This window comes from Anopheles ziemanni, chromosome 3 (assembly GCF_943734765.1).
Source record: "Anopheles ziemanni chromosome 3, idAnoZiCoDA_A2_x.2, whole genome shotgun sequence".
NCBI lineage: Eukaryota > Metazoa > Arthropoda > Insecta > Diptera > Culicidae > Anopheles > Anopheles ziemanni.
The window spans coordinates 23012079-23025223 of record NC_080706.1 but is presented as its reverse complement, the minus strand read 5'-3'; the positions used below and the strand labels follow the sequence as shown (position 1 = coordinate 23025223).

At 46.6% G+C, this 13145-nt stretch overlaps 4 protein-coding genes across 4 annotated transcripts in view; 2 read left to right on the top strand and 2 right to left on the bottom strand.

Annotated features, from left to right (window-relative positions):
- LOC131286984 (NADH dehydrogenase [ubiquinone] 1 alpha subcomplex subunit 6) overlaps nt 1-13145 on the bottom strand; it is a 115593-nt gene that overhangs the window by 48570 nt on the left and 53878 nt on the right. The gene's annotated exons all lie outside the window — the stretch shown is intronic.
- Nucleotides 2799-4225, top strand: LOC131286980 (saccharopine dehydrogenase-like oxidoreductase). Its single transcript, XM_058315991.1, has 3 exons — nt 2799-3619; nt 3695-4048; nt 4120-4225. Exons 1-3 carry the CDS (start codon nt 2799-2801, stop codon nt 4223-4225), a joined length of 1281 nt encoding a protein of 426 aa, XP_058171974.1.
- LOC131286979 (ruvB-like helicase 1) lies at nt 5127-6628 on the top strand. The gene has a single exon (XM_058315990.1). It carries the CDS (start codon nt 5159-5161, stop codon nt 6527-6529), a length of 1371 nt encoding a protein of 456 aa, XP_058171973.1. The 5' UTR covers nt 5127-5158; the 3' UTR covers nt 6530-6628.
- On the bottom strand, nt 6627-10892 carry LOC131286977 (glycine dehydrogenase (decarboxylating), mitochondrial). Its single transcript, XM_058315988.1, has 4 exons — nt 10667-10892; nt 10458-10536; nt 6855-9445; nt 6627-6793 (listed from the first exon to the last, which is right to left on the bottom strand). Exons 1-4 carry the CDS (start codon nt 10880-10882, stop codon nt 6680-6682), a joined length of 3000 nt encoding a protein of 999 aa, XP_058171971.1. The 5' UTR covers nt 10883-10892; the 3' UTR covers nt 6627-6679.

Sequence of the window (13145 nt, the reverse complement as noted above, 5' to 3'; positions counted from 1 at the left end):
GGGCTATGCTGTCCGAATGTGGACAATTATAGGGGGCCAATGAATTATTGAACATGCATCCAGGCTTTCGTGGGTCCGGTTGACCAGAAAGGTTGTAGTGCAATGGTTGTTCGTGTTAAAAACCGTAGCAGTGTGGATATGCGTTATGGCCGATGATGCGATGCTTTGCACGCCATTTCAGTACATGCTTTCAGTTTTTACTACCTACATGTAGAAAGAAAGATAGAAAAAATATGCCCACTGATACTTAACATAAAAAATAATGTTGAATGTTTCACAATATTTTGTCATTAGCACATGCGTGTCTGAACTAACTTATTTTAATCACAGATTGATCTGTATGATTCTTTTTAACATTCATTTCAACGGGTTTCTTGCAGTAAGAGAATTTACTTTGAAAGCATAAAATGCCAGAAAATTCAAATGCTGCTTAAAATACCATGTGGAATGAATATGGTTTAATTCATTGGATGGTTTCATACTGTGTCCGTCCTTAAATATAACATTTAAAGCAAAGACCATTCGTCCGGAATCAATTATCTCTCCATATCGTGAGCAAAAGTTATTTAGAGTCAAAACTATTCGCATCAGTTTGTTGGCCGTACAGGGAGTATAATTGCCTAGGCCATCGGTGGCATGTGTGATCAAATATTTGATAACTATGCAGTTCACCAAGTCAAACAGGACTCTTTACGTATTGGACCGCAATCCATTATAAATATAGGTCAAGGTTGAACGACTCCTGCCTGAACGACAACTGTCTCTAGATTCAATCGAACTGTATACGTTTGGTTCCTGCACGATTCCTGATTCCTCAATTATCTTGCCGCAACAAACACACCGATCGAATGGAACTATTAGTTTCCCGTACTGCTGCGTACTCCGGTGGTCAGAAGCGAGAGTGGAAAATAAAATCAATCATTAAAACTCAATCCATCTAACCGTCGGTCACGCGATTCGGCTGCGGACTGGACGGACTTTTCGATGACTAAGTATTTGCTCTTGGCCGTACGGTATTGACCTTGAACCGGCGTGGGTACGAAAATTATCCAAACATTCCGGTGTGGTCATTCGCGAATGGCGACACATCGCATCGTAAGATGCCGGAATTTCCTTAGTCGCTTCAAATTTACGCATGATCTTGAACATTCCACATCGATCCCATTTGGGAGATTCTATGGATGTGGCTAAATAATGGGACAATAAATTATGTATCAAGTGCGACGATCATCGGTTATTATTTCCCGTTATCCACAACGGACACGGGTTCGGATGGGGACAGCGTTGGGGTTTGTTATGGCGTCCTTGTAACCAACGCAACAACACATCTCGGCGATTCACTTTACCAGTATTTTCCGTTAAATTTCAGTGTAAACGGTGTTGGTAATTGTAAAGCCACCAAATTATCACAAGTCCGATGAACAAGCTCGCAAAAACGGTCACACGTTTTCGAACGTTATTGACAAAACGAACTTTTACTCGCGGAAACGATGCGGTCTATGGAAGCCGTATTCAAAACGCTATTGTCACCACGTGTTAGTCCATTCCGATGGACGTGGCTGGGTCAACTGAAACAAACGTCCACCAGGAACATTTATCACGGCCTGGTTTGGCTCTGGCTAGTTGTTCAAGTAAAATGGTGCGCATGCTTCTCATACACATTTGTTTTTTGAAAAACTGTGTACGTTATGAATCTCAACAGCTCGCTTTTCATGTTTGCGCCGGGTCGCTGACACGTGTTAGTATATTAGCCAATGTTTGTTTTGATTTTCCGGCTCATTGATATTCGTTTATCCGGTTTTGGGGTTCGACGTACCTTGGTACATCTCCTAGGAAAGTTGTATTGGGCATTTTTTTTTTCTGTCGTAAAAATCGAACATGGTTTTTTTGAGCTATGGATAATCGAACAAATCCAGGCTATTGAGCCACGTGTGTATCCCATGTGCTCAGTGCAAAAACAGTTGGGAAGGTAAGGAAGAATATTTTCAGTGGGTGTTGTATAGGAGTGTAGTCGGAACGGTTTTTACTTTCGAATACAAATGTATACAAACTTATGGAATATTTCTACTGAAATACAGAAAATGCATGCTGCTTTGAGAAATGTTGTACTATATGGGTAGGTGATCGTAGATGTAAAGGGTGAACATTTGATGAATTTAAAAAAAATATGGCTCGTATACAATATGTTAGAAAACACTCTTTTCACTGTAATTTCACTGAAAATTGCAAATCGATCCTATTAAAAATGTACAGGCTACTTGGGATGGTCGACTATATTTACTTAGTCAATTTTGGTTGCAGATGTGAAGGTTTAAAAAACTTTCGTCTACAAATTTTTGTTTCCGCAATTAAAAAGTTTGCTGAATCACCCTATGGTCAACTTTTGGACCCGAAGTACACGGTTATCTCTTTTGGGGGGAGGAGAGATTACATATTGCCTGAATTTAACCTGCTGTCAGTAACGTTTCAGCAGCGCTGTTGTGAAATAGTGATTTCTTCTCTACTCGCGGTGTATTCAAGGCAAGTTGTCTTTAAAGGAGATAGTAAATATTTTATATTCTTTACAAGATTGTTGAAATTTGTGAGATAATCTTTAGCTCCTATTTTGCACTGTTTATCTTGGAATGGTTTACATAAAATGTTGAATGATATCAATGAGTATTGTTTTGGTTTTTGTTGCCGTACACAGTGATTCGTAGCTTGTGCTAGTGGATTGAGGGCGCACTGTTCTTTGTTTTTTAAATGCGTTGGAGCACAGGCACTTCTATTACTTTCGTTTCCTCCTTATACTTACAGTTATGAATATGGCACGCAAACTTGATGTGATTATCTTCGGAGCAAGCGGATTTACTGGAAAGTATGCCGTATTGGAAAGCATCAAACTGCTGGCCGACATGCGATGGGGCATCGCAGGCAGAAGCCAGAACAAGCTGCAAAACGTGCTTAAGGAGATTGGTGACAAGGCCAACACAGATTTATCCCACGTACCGATTGTGCTGGCGGATGTCGATAATCAGGATTCGCTGAACAAGATGGCACGTGACGCCCGGGTGATCGTAAACTGTTGTGGTCCATACCGGCTGTACGGTGAGCCGGTGCTGAAAGCTTGTCTCGCCGAGCGCACGCACCACGTCGACGTTAGCGGAGAACCGCAGTTCCTCGAGGGAATGCAGCTGAAGTACCATGACGCGGCGAAGGAGAAGGGCATATATCTGATCTCGGCGTGCGGCTTCGATAGCATCCCGGCAGATATGGGTACGGTGTTTTTGGAGCAACAGTTTGATGGGGTGGTCAATTCGGTGGAAAGCTACATTGTTTCCAAGCAGAAGGGTCGTCGAGAACTCGGTGCAATCCATTATGGCACCTGGGCGTCTGCGGTACATGCCATCGCGAACATGGATGAGGTGGGACAAATCCGTAGGAAACTGTTCGAGAAAAAACTACCCGACGTGAAACCGAAGCTCAAGGAAAGACCCACGCTGCATCGTTCTGCAAATGGCAACAAGTGGTCGCTACCGTTCCAAGGAGCTGATCGGTCATGTGTCGCTCGGACACAACGATTTTTCTTTGAGACGGAAAACAAGCGTCCGTTGCAAATGAGGGCGTACATTTCATTTGGGTAAATTTGCTAGAAATAGTTGCCGTTCGGACTGGTGAACTAATCCTACTTAATGCGTTTCTATTCATATTTTAGTGGAATTGCTGAAGTGATAGCTGTATCTTTCGTAGGCGCTGTGTTTTGGTTAATGGTTAAGACAAACTTTGGCAGGCGCATGCTGCTTAACCATCCCCGGTTATTTTCTTTGGGAATGGTGTCCCACGAAGGTCCAAGCGATGAGGCAATGAACAACACCGAGTTTGCTCTTTATTTTGAAGGTAGAGGGTGGGAAGAGAAACTCGCTAGTCCTGAGGACAAGTACACGACTCCTCCGAATAAGGTGATTCGCACAAAGGTTGCTGGAACAAATCCAGGCTATGGAGCCACGTGTGTAGCCCTTGTGCTCAGTGCAAAAACCATTCTCAAGGAGAGTGATAAAATGCCTCTAAGGTAAGAAAGACTGTGTTTTAAGTGACCAATAATTTTATTTATATTAACGTATTTTTTCTACTTTTTAACAGTGGCGGCTTTTTAACTCCCGGAGCAGCATTTGCAAAAACGAGCCTGATTGATGAACTCTGCAAAAATGGCTTCAAGTTTGAGGTTCTGTCACAGTCAAAACTGTAGCAGCGGAGTGGATTTCCTCACGGCATTTGTTATAAATAATGGTGTATTTATGGTGTTTTACAAAAAAAAGTTTATTGTTGTATATTTTAAATGGGTTTTGGATGGAAGTGTAGTTGAAACGGTTTTTACTGTCGATTAGAAATGGGAATAAACTTATTGTGTGCCCATATTTAAATCGCCTCTTAGGCGTCATGACTTAATGGGTCATAACCATTCATATGGTTAGTTGTTTATTAGAAAATGATTCGAAATGTTTTAGGACTTTGAATAAATGTTGCGATAAAACAAAAAACATGAAAAAGTGTTGGTGCTTATGGTTTGTAATCAACTCCTTAAGTTTGACAGCCTATGTCAATCTTGTCTTCTAGTGATGGGGGTGTCTAAATTTAAGGATAGATTCGTACTTGCTTTACTTACAAAATTATGTTGAACATGCATGGGATTATGCAAAAAAGATTGTAGAAACATAAATTTATATTGTACGACACTGAACTAATGTTTCTAAAGAAAAGAAAGATGTTAAAGGGAATTTCGAACCCACCCAGCACGGTTCCAAAACGAGGAACGGAACAAGTAGGTGCAGTACTTGACGCTTCAACCGCATGTTTTGAGATTGACCGCGAAATTTACTCAATCAAACAGTTTTAGTTGTGCATCTGCAAAAAATAAAGTTTGTGATCGAATAATCTCTGTTCTAACGGTAGGTCATCGGTTTCTAACATCGTGTTGTAGTTATACTTGCGTTGCTTTATGGATTTTCTAATTTCTTCATGAACTCTAGCAGGTAACCACAGCAACACAAGGACCCGAAACTCCAAGGATACGGCGGCAGTGTGTTTACCGGCATTAAACACGCATCCCTTTCATTGCAATTTTCGCATCGCAAATCGAAGTAGACCCATTGCACGATAAATACTAAGCACCAAAGCCAAGATGAAGATTGAGGAGGTCAAAAGTACTGTGAAAACTCAACGTATCGCGGCCCACAGCCATGTGAAAGGATTGGGCTTGGATGAGAACGGTGTGCCGCTTCAGATGGCTTCCGGGCTTGTTGGACAAAAGGATGCTCGTGAGGCGGCCGGTGTCGTGGTGGATTTGATCAAATCGAAGAAAATGTCGGGTCGTGCACTGCTGCTTGCGGGACCGCCCGGTACCGGTAAGACAGCTATCGCTCTGGCCATCGCGCAAGAGCTAGGCAATAAGGTACCGTTCTGCCCGATGGTGGGTTCGGAGGTTTTCAGCAGTGAAATAAAGAAGACCGAAGTCCTAATGGAAAACTTCCGGCGCTCGATTGGACTTCGTATTCGCGAAACAAAGGAAGTCTACGAGGGCGAAGTGACTGAGCTGACACCCGTTGAGACGGAAAACCCGATGGGTGGGTATGGTAAAACGATCAGCAACGTGGTTATCGGTTTGAAGACAGCTAAAGGAACCAAGCAGCTGAAGCTGGATCCAAGCATCTACGAGACTTTGCAACGCGAGAAGGTCGAAGTTGGAGACGTTATCTACATCGAAGCAAACAGCGGTGCAGTGAAACGCCAAGGTCGCAGCGACACATTTGCCACCGAATTTGATCTCGAAACGGAAGAATACGTGCCACTGCCGAAGGGTGAAGTGCACAAGAAGAAGGAGGTCGTTCAGGACGTGACACTACACGATTTGGATGCGGCAAATGCACGCCCGCAGGGCGGTCAGGATGTGCTCTCGATCGTTGGACAGATGATGAAACCGAAGAAGACGGAAATCACCGACAAGTTGCGCACGGAAATCAATAAGATCGTCAACAAGTACATCGATCAGGGGATTGCGGAGCTGGTGCCAGGGGTACTGTTTATTGACGAGGTCCATATGCTCGATCTGGAATGTTTCACGTATCTGCACAAATCGTTAGAATCAGCGATTGCTCCAATCGTTATTTTTGCCACCAACCGAGGACGTTGCGTTATTCGCGGAACGGACGACATAGTTTCCCCTCATGGCATTCCACTCGATCTCTTGGATCGTTTATTGATTGTACGCACGTCACCGTACAACATAGGAGAAATGGAGCAGATCATCCGGCTGCGAGCACAGACGGAAGGGCTGAATGTGGAGGATGCCGCCATTTTGGCGCTGAGTGAAATCGGGTCCAATACGACGCTCCGCTATGCCGTCCAGCTATTGACGCCGGCCAATCAGACGAGCAAAGTTAACGGACGCACCCAGATCACTAAAGATGACATTATGGATGTACATTCCCTGTTCCTTGATGCGAAACGGTCGGCGAAGTTCTTGCAGGACGACAACGCCAAGTATATGCTGTAGGTCAACATACGGTTGGCAGGAATTGCAAATATTATATACGTGTCGGATGCTTGTAAAAAACGAACAATAAATCGACCGAGGCCTGCAGTGGTTGGAATACATTAAAAGTCAGTTTATTTGATTTGTTGTAGCTGTCTCCGAGCAGGACCGTTATTCGTAGTCGGGAACCATAGGGGGACAGGTACAGACGAGATGCTTATCACCGTACAGATCATCGATTCGTCCCACTGTGGGCCAGATTTTCGTTTCCGGTTTAACGAAGGGCTGTAAAAAGACAGAAGAATTGAAAACGGCCGTCCATATGCTTTCCGACGATATCACTTACCGCTGGGAAAGCTCCCAACTCCCGCGGGTACGGACGATTCCAGTCGGATGAAATGGTTTGCTTCTGCGTGTGTGGCGCCATTTTCAGTGGATTAACGCGGCCGTCTAACCGCCCCTCTTCAATGTCTTGGATTTCTTTGCGAATCGAAATCATGGCATCACAGAAACGGTCCAACTCTTCCTTGTCCTCCGACTCGGTCGGTTCCACCATGAGCGTACCGGACACCGGCCACGACATGGTAGGCGCGTGGAATCCATAGTCCATCAGCCGCTTCGCAATGTCCACTGCCTCGATGTTGGCCGTCTTCTTGAAGTCGCGCACGTCAATGATGAACTCGTGCGCCACCAGTCCCGTCTTCGGATCGGTGTAAAGCGTTTTGTAGTGACTCTCGAGTCGCTTGGACATGTAGTTTGCATTGAGGATGGCCACCTGCGTTGCCCTCCGGAGGCCCCGACCACCCATTAGCTTGATGTACGACCAGGAAATGGGTAGGATAGCGGAAGAGCCGTACGGTCCCGCACTGACCACACCGAAGCTCTGACCATCGTTCTCCGGATGCGGATCAATAACGGGGTGAGTCGGTAGGAACGGTGCTAGATGAGCTTTCACTCCTATCGGTCCCATACCGGGGCCACCACCACCGTGCGGAATGCAGAAAGTCTTGTGCAGGTTCAAATGCGACACGTCGCTGCCGAAGTCTCCCGGCCGGCATAGGCCAACCTGGGCGTTCATGTTCGCACCGTCCAGGTACACCTGGCCGCCGTGTTTGTGCACCAGGTCGCACACCTCCACCACATTGTCCTCGAAGATTCCGTTCGTCGATGGGTAGGTGAGCATCAGGCAGGAAAGATTTTTTGAGTTTTCCTCCAGTTTCTCTTTCAGGTGTTCGACGTCGATCACGCCGGTGGCGCTGTTCACGCGAATCGCCACCACCTTCATGCCGGCCATCTGGGCCGAGGCAGGATTTGTACCGTGTGCACTGACCGGAATCAGACAGATCGTTCGGTGATGCTCCCCGCGCGACATATGATAGCTACGGATCGCCCGCAGACCCGCGTACTCGCCCTGTGCGCCACTGTTCGGTTGGAACGATATTTTGTCGTATCCGGTGATTTCGCACAGGTCCTTCTCGAGCTCGGCAAACATCTGCATGTAGCCCTTCGCCTGTTCGCGCGGTGCGAACGGATGGATCTCGGTGAAGTTGGGGAACGAGCAAGGGATCATTTCGGTGGTCGAGTTGAGTTTCATCGTGCACGATCCGAGCGGGATCATCGAATGAACCAGCGAGATGTCTTTGTTTTCCAGCTGCTTCATGTAGCGCACCATGCGCGATTCGCTGTGGTGTTTGTTGAAAACCGGGTGGGTCAGGAAGGGCGATGTGCGCCGGAACTGTGTGTTGTGAATCGAGCGGTTGGTAGCCTGCGGATCGGCGACGGTACTGTCGATATCGGGGCACCCGAACACCCACAGCAGGTCGGCGATATCCGACGTCTTCACCGTCTCGTCCATAGAAACACCGATCGAGTCGTCGTCAAAGTAGCGCAAATTTATCTTCTTCTCCTCGGCCCGAGCCTTGATCTCGGCCGTTGTCATCCCGTTCGGAACCACGTGTAGTGTGTCGAAGAACGCCTTGTTGAGCTGCTGATGGCCAGCTTTCTCGATGCCAGCGTTCAGCGTAAGCGCACAGTTGTGCACTCGGTTGGCGATGTTCTTGAGGCCCTCGGGTCCGTGGTAGATTGCGTACATGGCAGACATGTTTGCGAGCAGGGCCTGAGCCGTGCAGATGTTACTGGTCGCCTTGTCGCGGCGAATGTGTTGTTCGCGCGTCTGCAGCGCTAACCGGTACGCATCGTCCCCGTCCATGTCGCGTGTCACCCCGATCATACGCCCGGGAATCAACCGGGTAAGCTTTTGCCTGCAGGCAAAGAAAGCGGCATGTGGTCCACCGTAACCCAGCGGAACACCGAGCCGTTGGGCCGAGCCGATCGCAATGTCGGCGCCAAACTCTGCCGGTGGCCGGAGCAACGTGAGCGCCAGTAAATCCGTGGCCACCACCACGAGTGTCCCATTCTTTTTGCAATCCTTCGAGACCTGCTCGAAATCTTGCACGTCACCGAACGTGTCCGGGTACTGCATGAGTACACCCGAGATCTCGTGGTCGCCAAAGTCGATCTCCTTCACCGAACCGAAGACTACCTCGATGCCGAGCGCCTCAAGGCGGGTCTTCACTACGGCCACCGTTTGCGGGTGCAGCTTGCGCGACAGGAACACCTTGCGGCGCTTGTTGTGGCGGTAGCAGAGACTCATGGCTTCGGCCGCCGCCGTACCCTCGTCCAGGAGCGAAGCATTGGCGATCTCCAGCCCCGTCATGTCGGTCACGAGCGTTTGGAAGTTTAGCAGCGACTCTAGCCGACCCTGGCTGATCTCCGGCTGGTACGGGGTGTACTGTGTTGTCCAGCCAGGATTTTCGAACACATTGCGCAATATCGGGTGCGGCACCAGGCAATTGTGGTAGCCCATGCCGATGTAGGAGCGCCATACCTCGTTCCGGTTGCTGATCTGTTGGATCCGCTCAATCAGTTCGTGCTCGTCTGTTAGGGAAGGATGACATCAAGAAGAACGCAGATTAGTGTAAAAAAAAAACCAATGAAAAAACACTCCAGGATGCTGAACAATACGTCCTCTCGCGCTACAGATAACGTCTTATCGGCAGGCAGTGTTTGTGGCCTTTGACGGTAGGCATTGGTGTCGGCGGCCGGGAAGGCAGAGCATCATTTCGGCGGTGAAGCGAAAGGATTTATACTATCGCCATCACACGTCATCGTTGCCATAGCGATCGCTTTCGCTTTCCGTCGCTTCCAGCCACACGCGCGCTCCATTTGTGTTAGTAAACGAAAGGCCTTGGTGAGGATGGAAATTACGAGTCAGCAACGGAGATGCCGACGGACCACAACGACGTTGTTGACCGTGCCACGTTGTGGACGCAGTGGTCCGGCTGACCTATTCTTTGGGAGGTTATCGCGATGAGCGTACGGCGCGGAATGAAAATATGTTTTCATGTTAGTGTTCCAAGGGCTCGAAAATGGGTAAAGCCTACTAGCAAAGGCATGTATGGAAAATTAATGAATGCTTGTTGTGGCTTTCTGGTTAATTTTTTTTTACAAAATTTCGTCTAAAATCGTATTCCTTCGATGGTTTAAACCCCATAATATACACTTAAACTTTATAAAGCAAGATAGTAGAATACTGAATACATAATTACTAAATGTCTACACGATTCGTGCCCAACAAGTTATGAAATCAATTATATTTAAAAAGGGGATGTATACTTATTTAATCATTATCCGCTACTCGCTTGCCCCACATGAGCCAAAATAGATTGATCCGTACTTAAACAATATTGTGAAATTATTTTGCTATGAGTACAATTGGCTTACTTTAAGATTTTTTTTTCCAATTCTTTTTAGTTGCAGTAAATTGCAAAAATTTTCAAACGGAACTCATGAGACTAGTACGAGGATCATTTAACCATTTTAATTTACTGGTGACTTTCATAAAACGCTTAGAAACTTAGTTTTCTTAGTTATTCAGTATCATACTCACTCAAAGGATCCTCGATGTTAAGAATACGTTTGAACTTGATCGCATCCGGGACTGCCTTCTCGGATAGCTCATCGAGGGACTGTGCGATAGGTGCAAGAACATAAATGTAAAGAGCAAACAAATTAAAAAATTTACATTAAAACAAACCAAATCACAAATTAAAGCTGCACACCAACACGACCGCTCAGTACGGCACCGCTGATAATCACCTTGAATCCGATCGAGTTCAGCATGGTAACGACGTCAGTTTTGCGCGGTCCGATATGGCGCGAGGCAAAGTCCGGCTTGTTGGGAAAAATCTCCTCCACCGTGGCCAGATAGCGCTGGAGCTGTAGATTGCTCTGCACACTAGCGGCCACCCGGGGCAGCAGTGCCCCGTACCGCTGCAAACCCGTCCGACAGAGGGCATGTTTGCTGAGGATCATCGTGCGTTGCATTGCGATCGGCGTCGTTGGATAAAAGGTGCCGTAGGCTGTTTGTTTGCTAGTGTAAAAATGGGTCCGTTGCTCGCACCGTAGTCACCTAACACATCGCACAAAAAGATCACTGGGCACTGGGCTTAATCTAACCGACCAGCTAGTGTTGCACAATCACACGCTACGGACTTTTTTCCGCAGGAGGTGGAGGCTCGTCTTGGTTTGGTTTTCCTAACGGTGTCCACTATCGCATCACCTCAGACATACCCACGGAGGCACACACATACACTGCACTCACACCAGGATCAACACCAAGGATGCGGATGATGTACCGGGACCCGTAACCACCGGGAGGATTGCCGCACTTGGACGAACTGAACTCGGGGACCGAGTCGACGATGGTTTATATACGAGGCCGTCCCGGATGGCAGGAGATTCCGCAATCGAGTGAAACGATCGTACCGTTCGTACGTACGATCGGTCCCGATTGGATTCGATTGACCGGAACATTCCGGAGCTCCACAAAGCCGTACACCCTGGTACGGGTGTATGGGAATTTGAGATTACTCCCAGCCATTGGCACTGATAAGAGATGTTTGTTTTGGTCAAATTTTTCGGCGATCATCGTCGAAGTAGTAGTCGAAGGCCTGCTTTAAAACCGATACGACGGAATCATTCTCGGAGTGGCTGATGGATGACGTCTCGTTTGTGGTCTCGGTCGGGCTTACTACGAATCACGTGACCTGACCGACGCCCATATGGCTCTCAAAATAAGGACCTTTCGGTGTATCAATGTAACCTCCGACACCGATTGATACCTAGGGGGGTATGATCGTGCGGAAGCTCGGGAGAGGTGGAACGTGGCACGGACGGCATCGACGGATTACACAGCGTTCGTAGACCATGCGATAAGTGTTGATGTGGCGACGATGTTGCTGCGTGCACATTTGCTGCCCTCCTACGTAGCAGGGGTCAGTTTGGTACGTTATCTGCCAGAATTGGACCGTGGGAGAGAGGCGAAGAGCCGGTCGTAGTACGCCAGGAGAACGTTTGCTGATTACTAGGATGAATACAAGCCTGTTGTAGGACGTCTACAGGATATCGCTATCAATTGGGTTATTTGTAGTAAGTTCCCGAAAATGTTGAGTGAATCCTGCTTTTATACAGCTAAATTTTTCAAAACAAAATAATTCTCTTTCTCAAGGGTATACTTTACTTGTTACAACTGTAAAAACAACAAACTAAAGTATTATCAAAAATCGGCCAACAGTTTTGAAGGTGAAAACCCCAAAGATGCCTCTTTGGTCCTGATGTTCGGATGAGGAGGTCAAGACGAAAACGATCTGATTATCTCATCGTGTGTATATATATATATTTTGTCTAATATTACTTCCATTCCAATAAATGCAATTTGCTCTCGTTAATATAGCCAGCTCACACACACACATACACACATACACAGTTCGGCCGGTCTTGCCAGGATCCGGCGCAATCGGATGTAGCAAACTCATGACATGTGTGGTGCACCATTTTCTAACCGGAAACGACAAGCATCAGCCGTTGAGAGGAAAGTTTGCTTGGCTCTTAGGATTAGATTCCTTATGTAGATGTTTTCTTTTTGTTTTTCGTTAATCGCGTTTGTGTGTGAAACTGTGTGTGTGTCTTTGGCGAATATACATCGGTTTCGTAAGAAAATGCAATTTGAATAACTATACAATGTACTTGCATACTGGTTTGAATGCTACATTAAATCGTCAGCTAAAAGTAAAAAACGATATAGATTAATTTATTATCAATGGTTTTTGTTGTTAGGACGAGATTATTCGAACGGGGCAGAAAAGTTTTAACGATTTCGATTGCTATAACGATGTACAGCCGGTAGTATTCTTTCCAACGTCGTCGTCCGAAGCGGCTGACTTCATCCTGTGCAGGCGTTGTTTGCATAAGGGTAGGTGAATGAACAGTATGAATGTAACCAACAAACGCTCTTGCAAGGAGAAAAGTAAAGTGTAACGAGCAACATTCGAAAGAGGGCGGCATTGCCCCAATGCTGCATGGAGTGAATATATTTTATTTTGTTTTTAAGGGTTTCCCGATACTTTAACCGTCTGTCAGTCGGATCAGTGTTTATTGTTGGTTTTATGCTTGCCAGTGTTGTTTTTCGAAGGACTTTCTAAGTTTGCTTATAATACTACCATCCACAATCCCGGCGATGGATGGTTTCGGCGTTCAGAGTTGACTTCTTAAAAGGAAAAATAGATCACTCATGTCG

Coding starts and splice junctions, on each gene's coding strand:
- LOC131286980 (XM_058315991.1), top strand. CDS start 2,799: ATGAATATGGCACGCAAACTTGATGTGATTATCTTCGGAGCAAGCGGA. Junction 3,620..3,694: donor AGGGCGTACATTTCATTTGG/GTAAATTTGCTA, acceptor TTCATATTTTAG/TGGAATTGCTGAAGTGATAG. Junction 4,049..4,119: donor AGTGATAAAATGCCTCTAAG/GTAAGAAAGACT, acceptor ACTTTTTAACAG/TGGCGGCTTTTTAACTCCCG.
- LOC131286979 (XM_058315990.1), top strand. CDS start 5,159: ATGAAGATTGAGGAGGTCAAAAGTACTGTGAAAACTCAACGTATCGCG.
- LOC131286977 (XM_058315988.1), bottom strand. CDS start 10,882: ATGATCCTCAGCAAACATGCCCTCTGTCGGACGGGTTTGCAGCGGTAC. Junction 9,446..10,457: donor TAACATCGAGGATCCTTTGA/GTGAGTATGATA, acceptor CTTCCCTAACAG/ACGAGCACGAACTGATTGAG. Junction 6,794..6,854: donor AGTTGGGAGCTTTCCCAGCG/GTAAGTGATATC, acceptor GTCTTTTTACAG/CCCTTCGTTAAACCGGAAAC.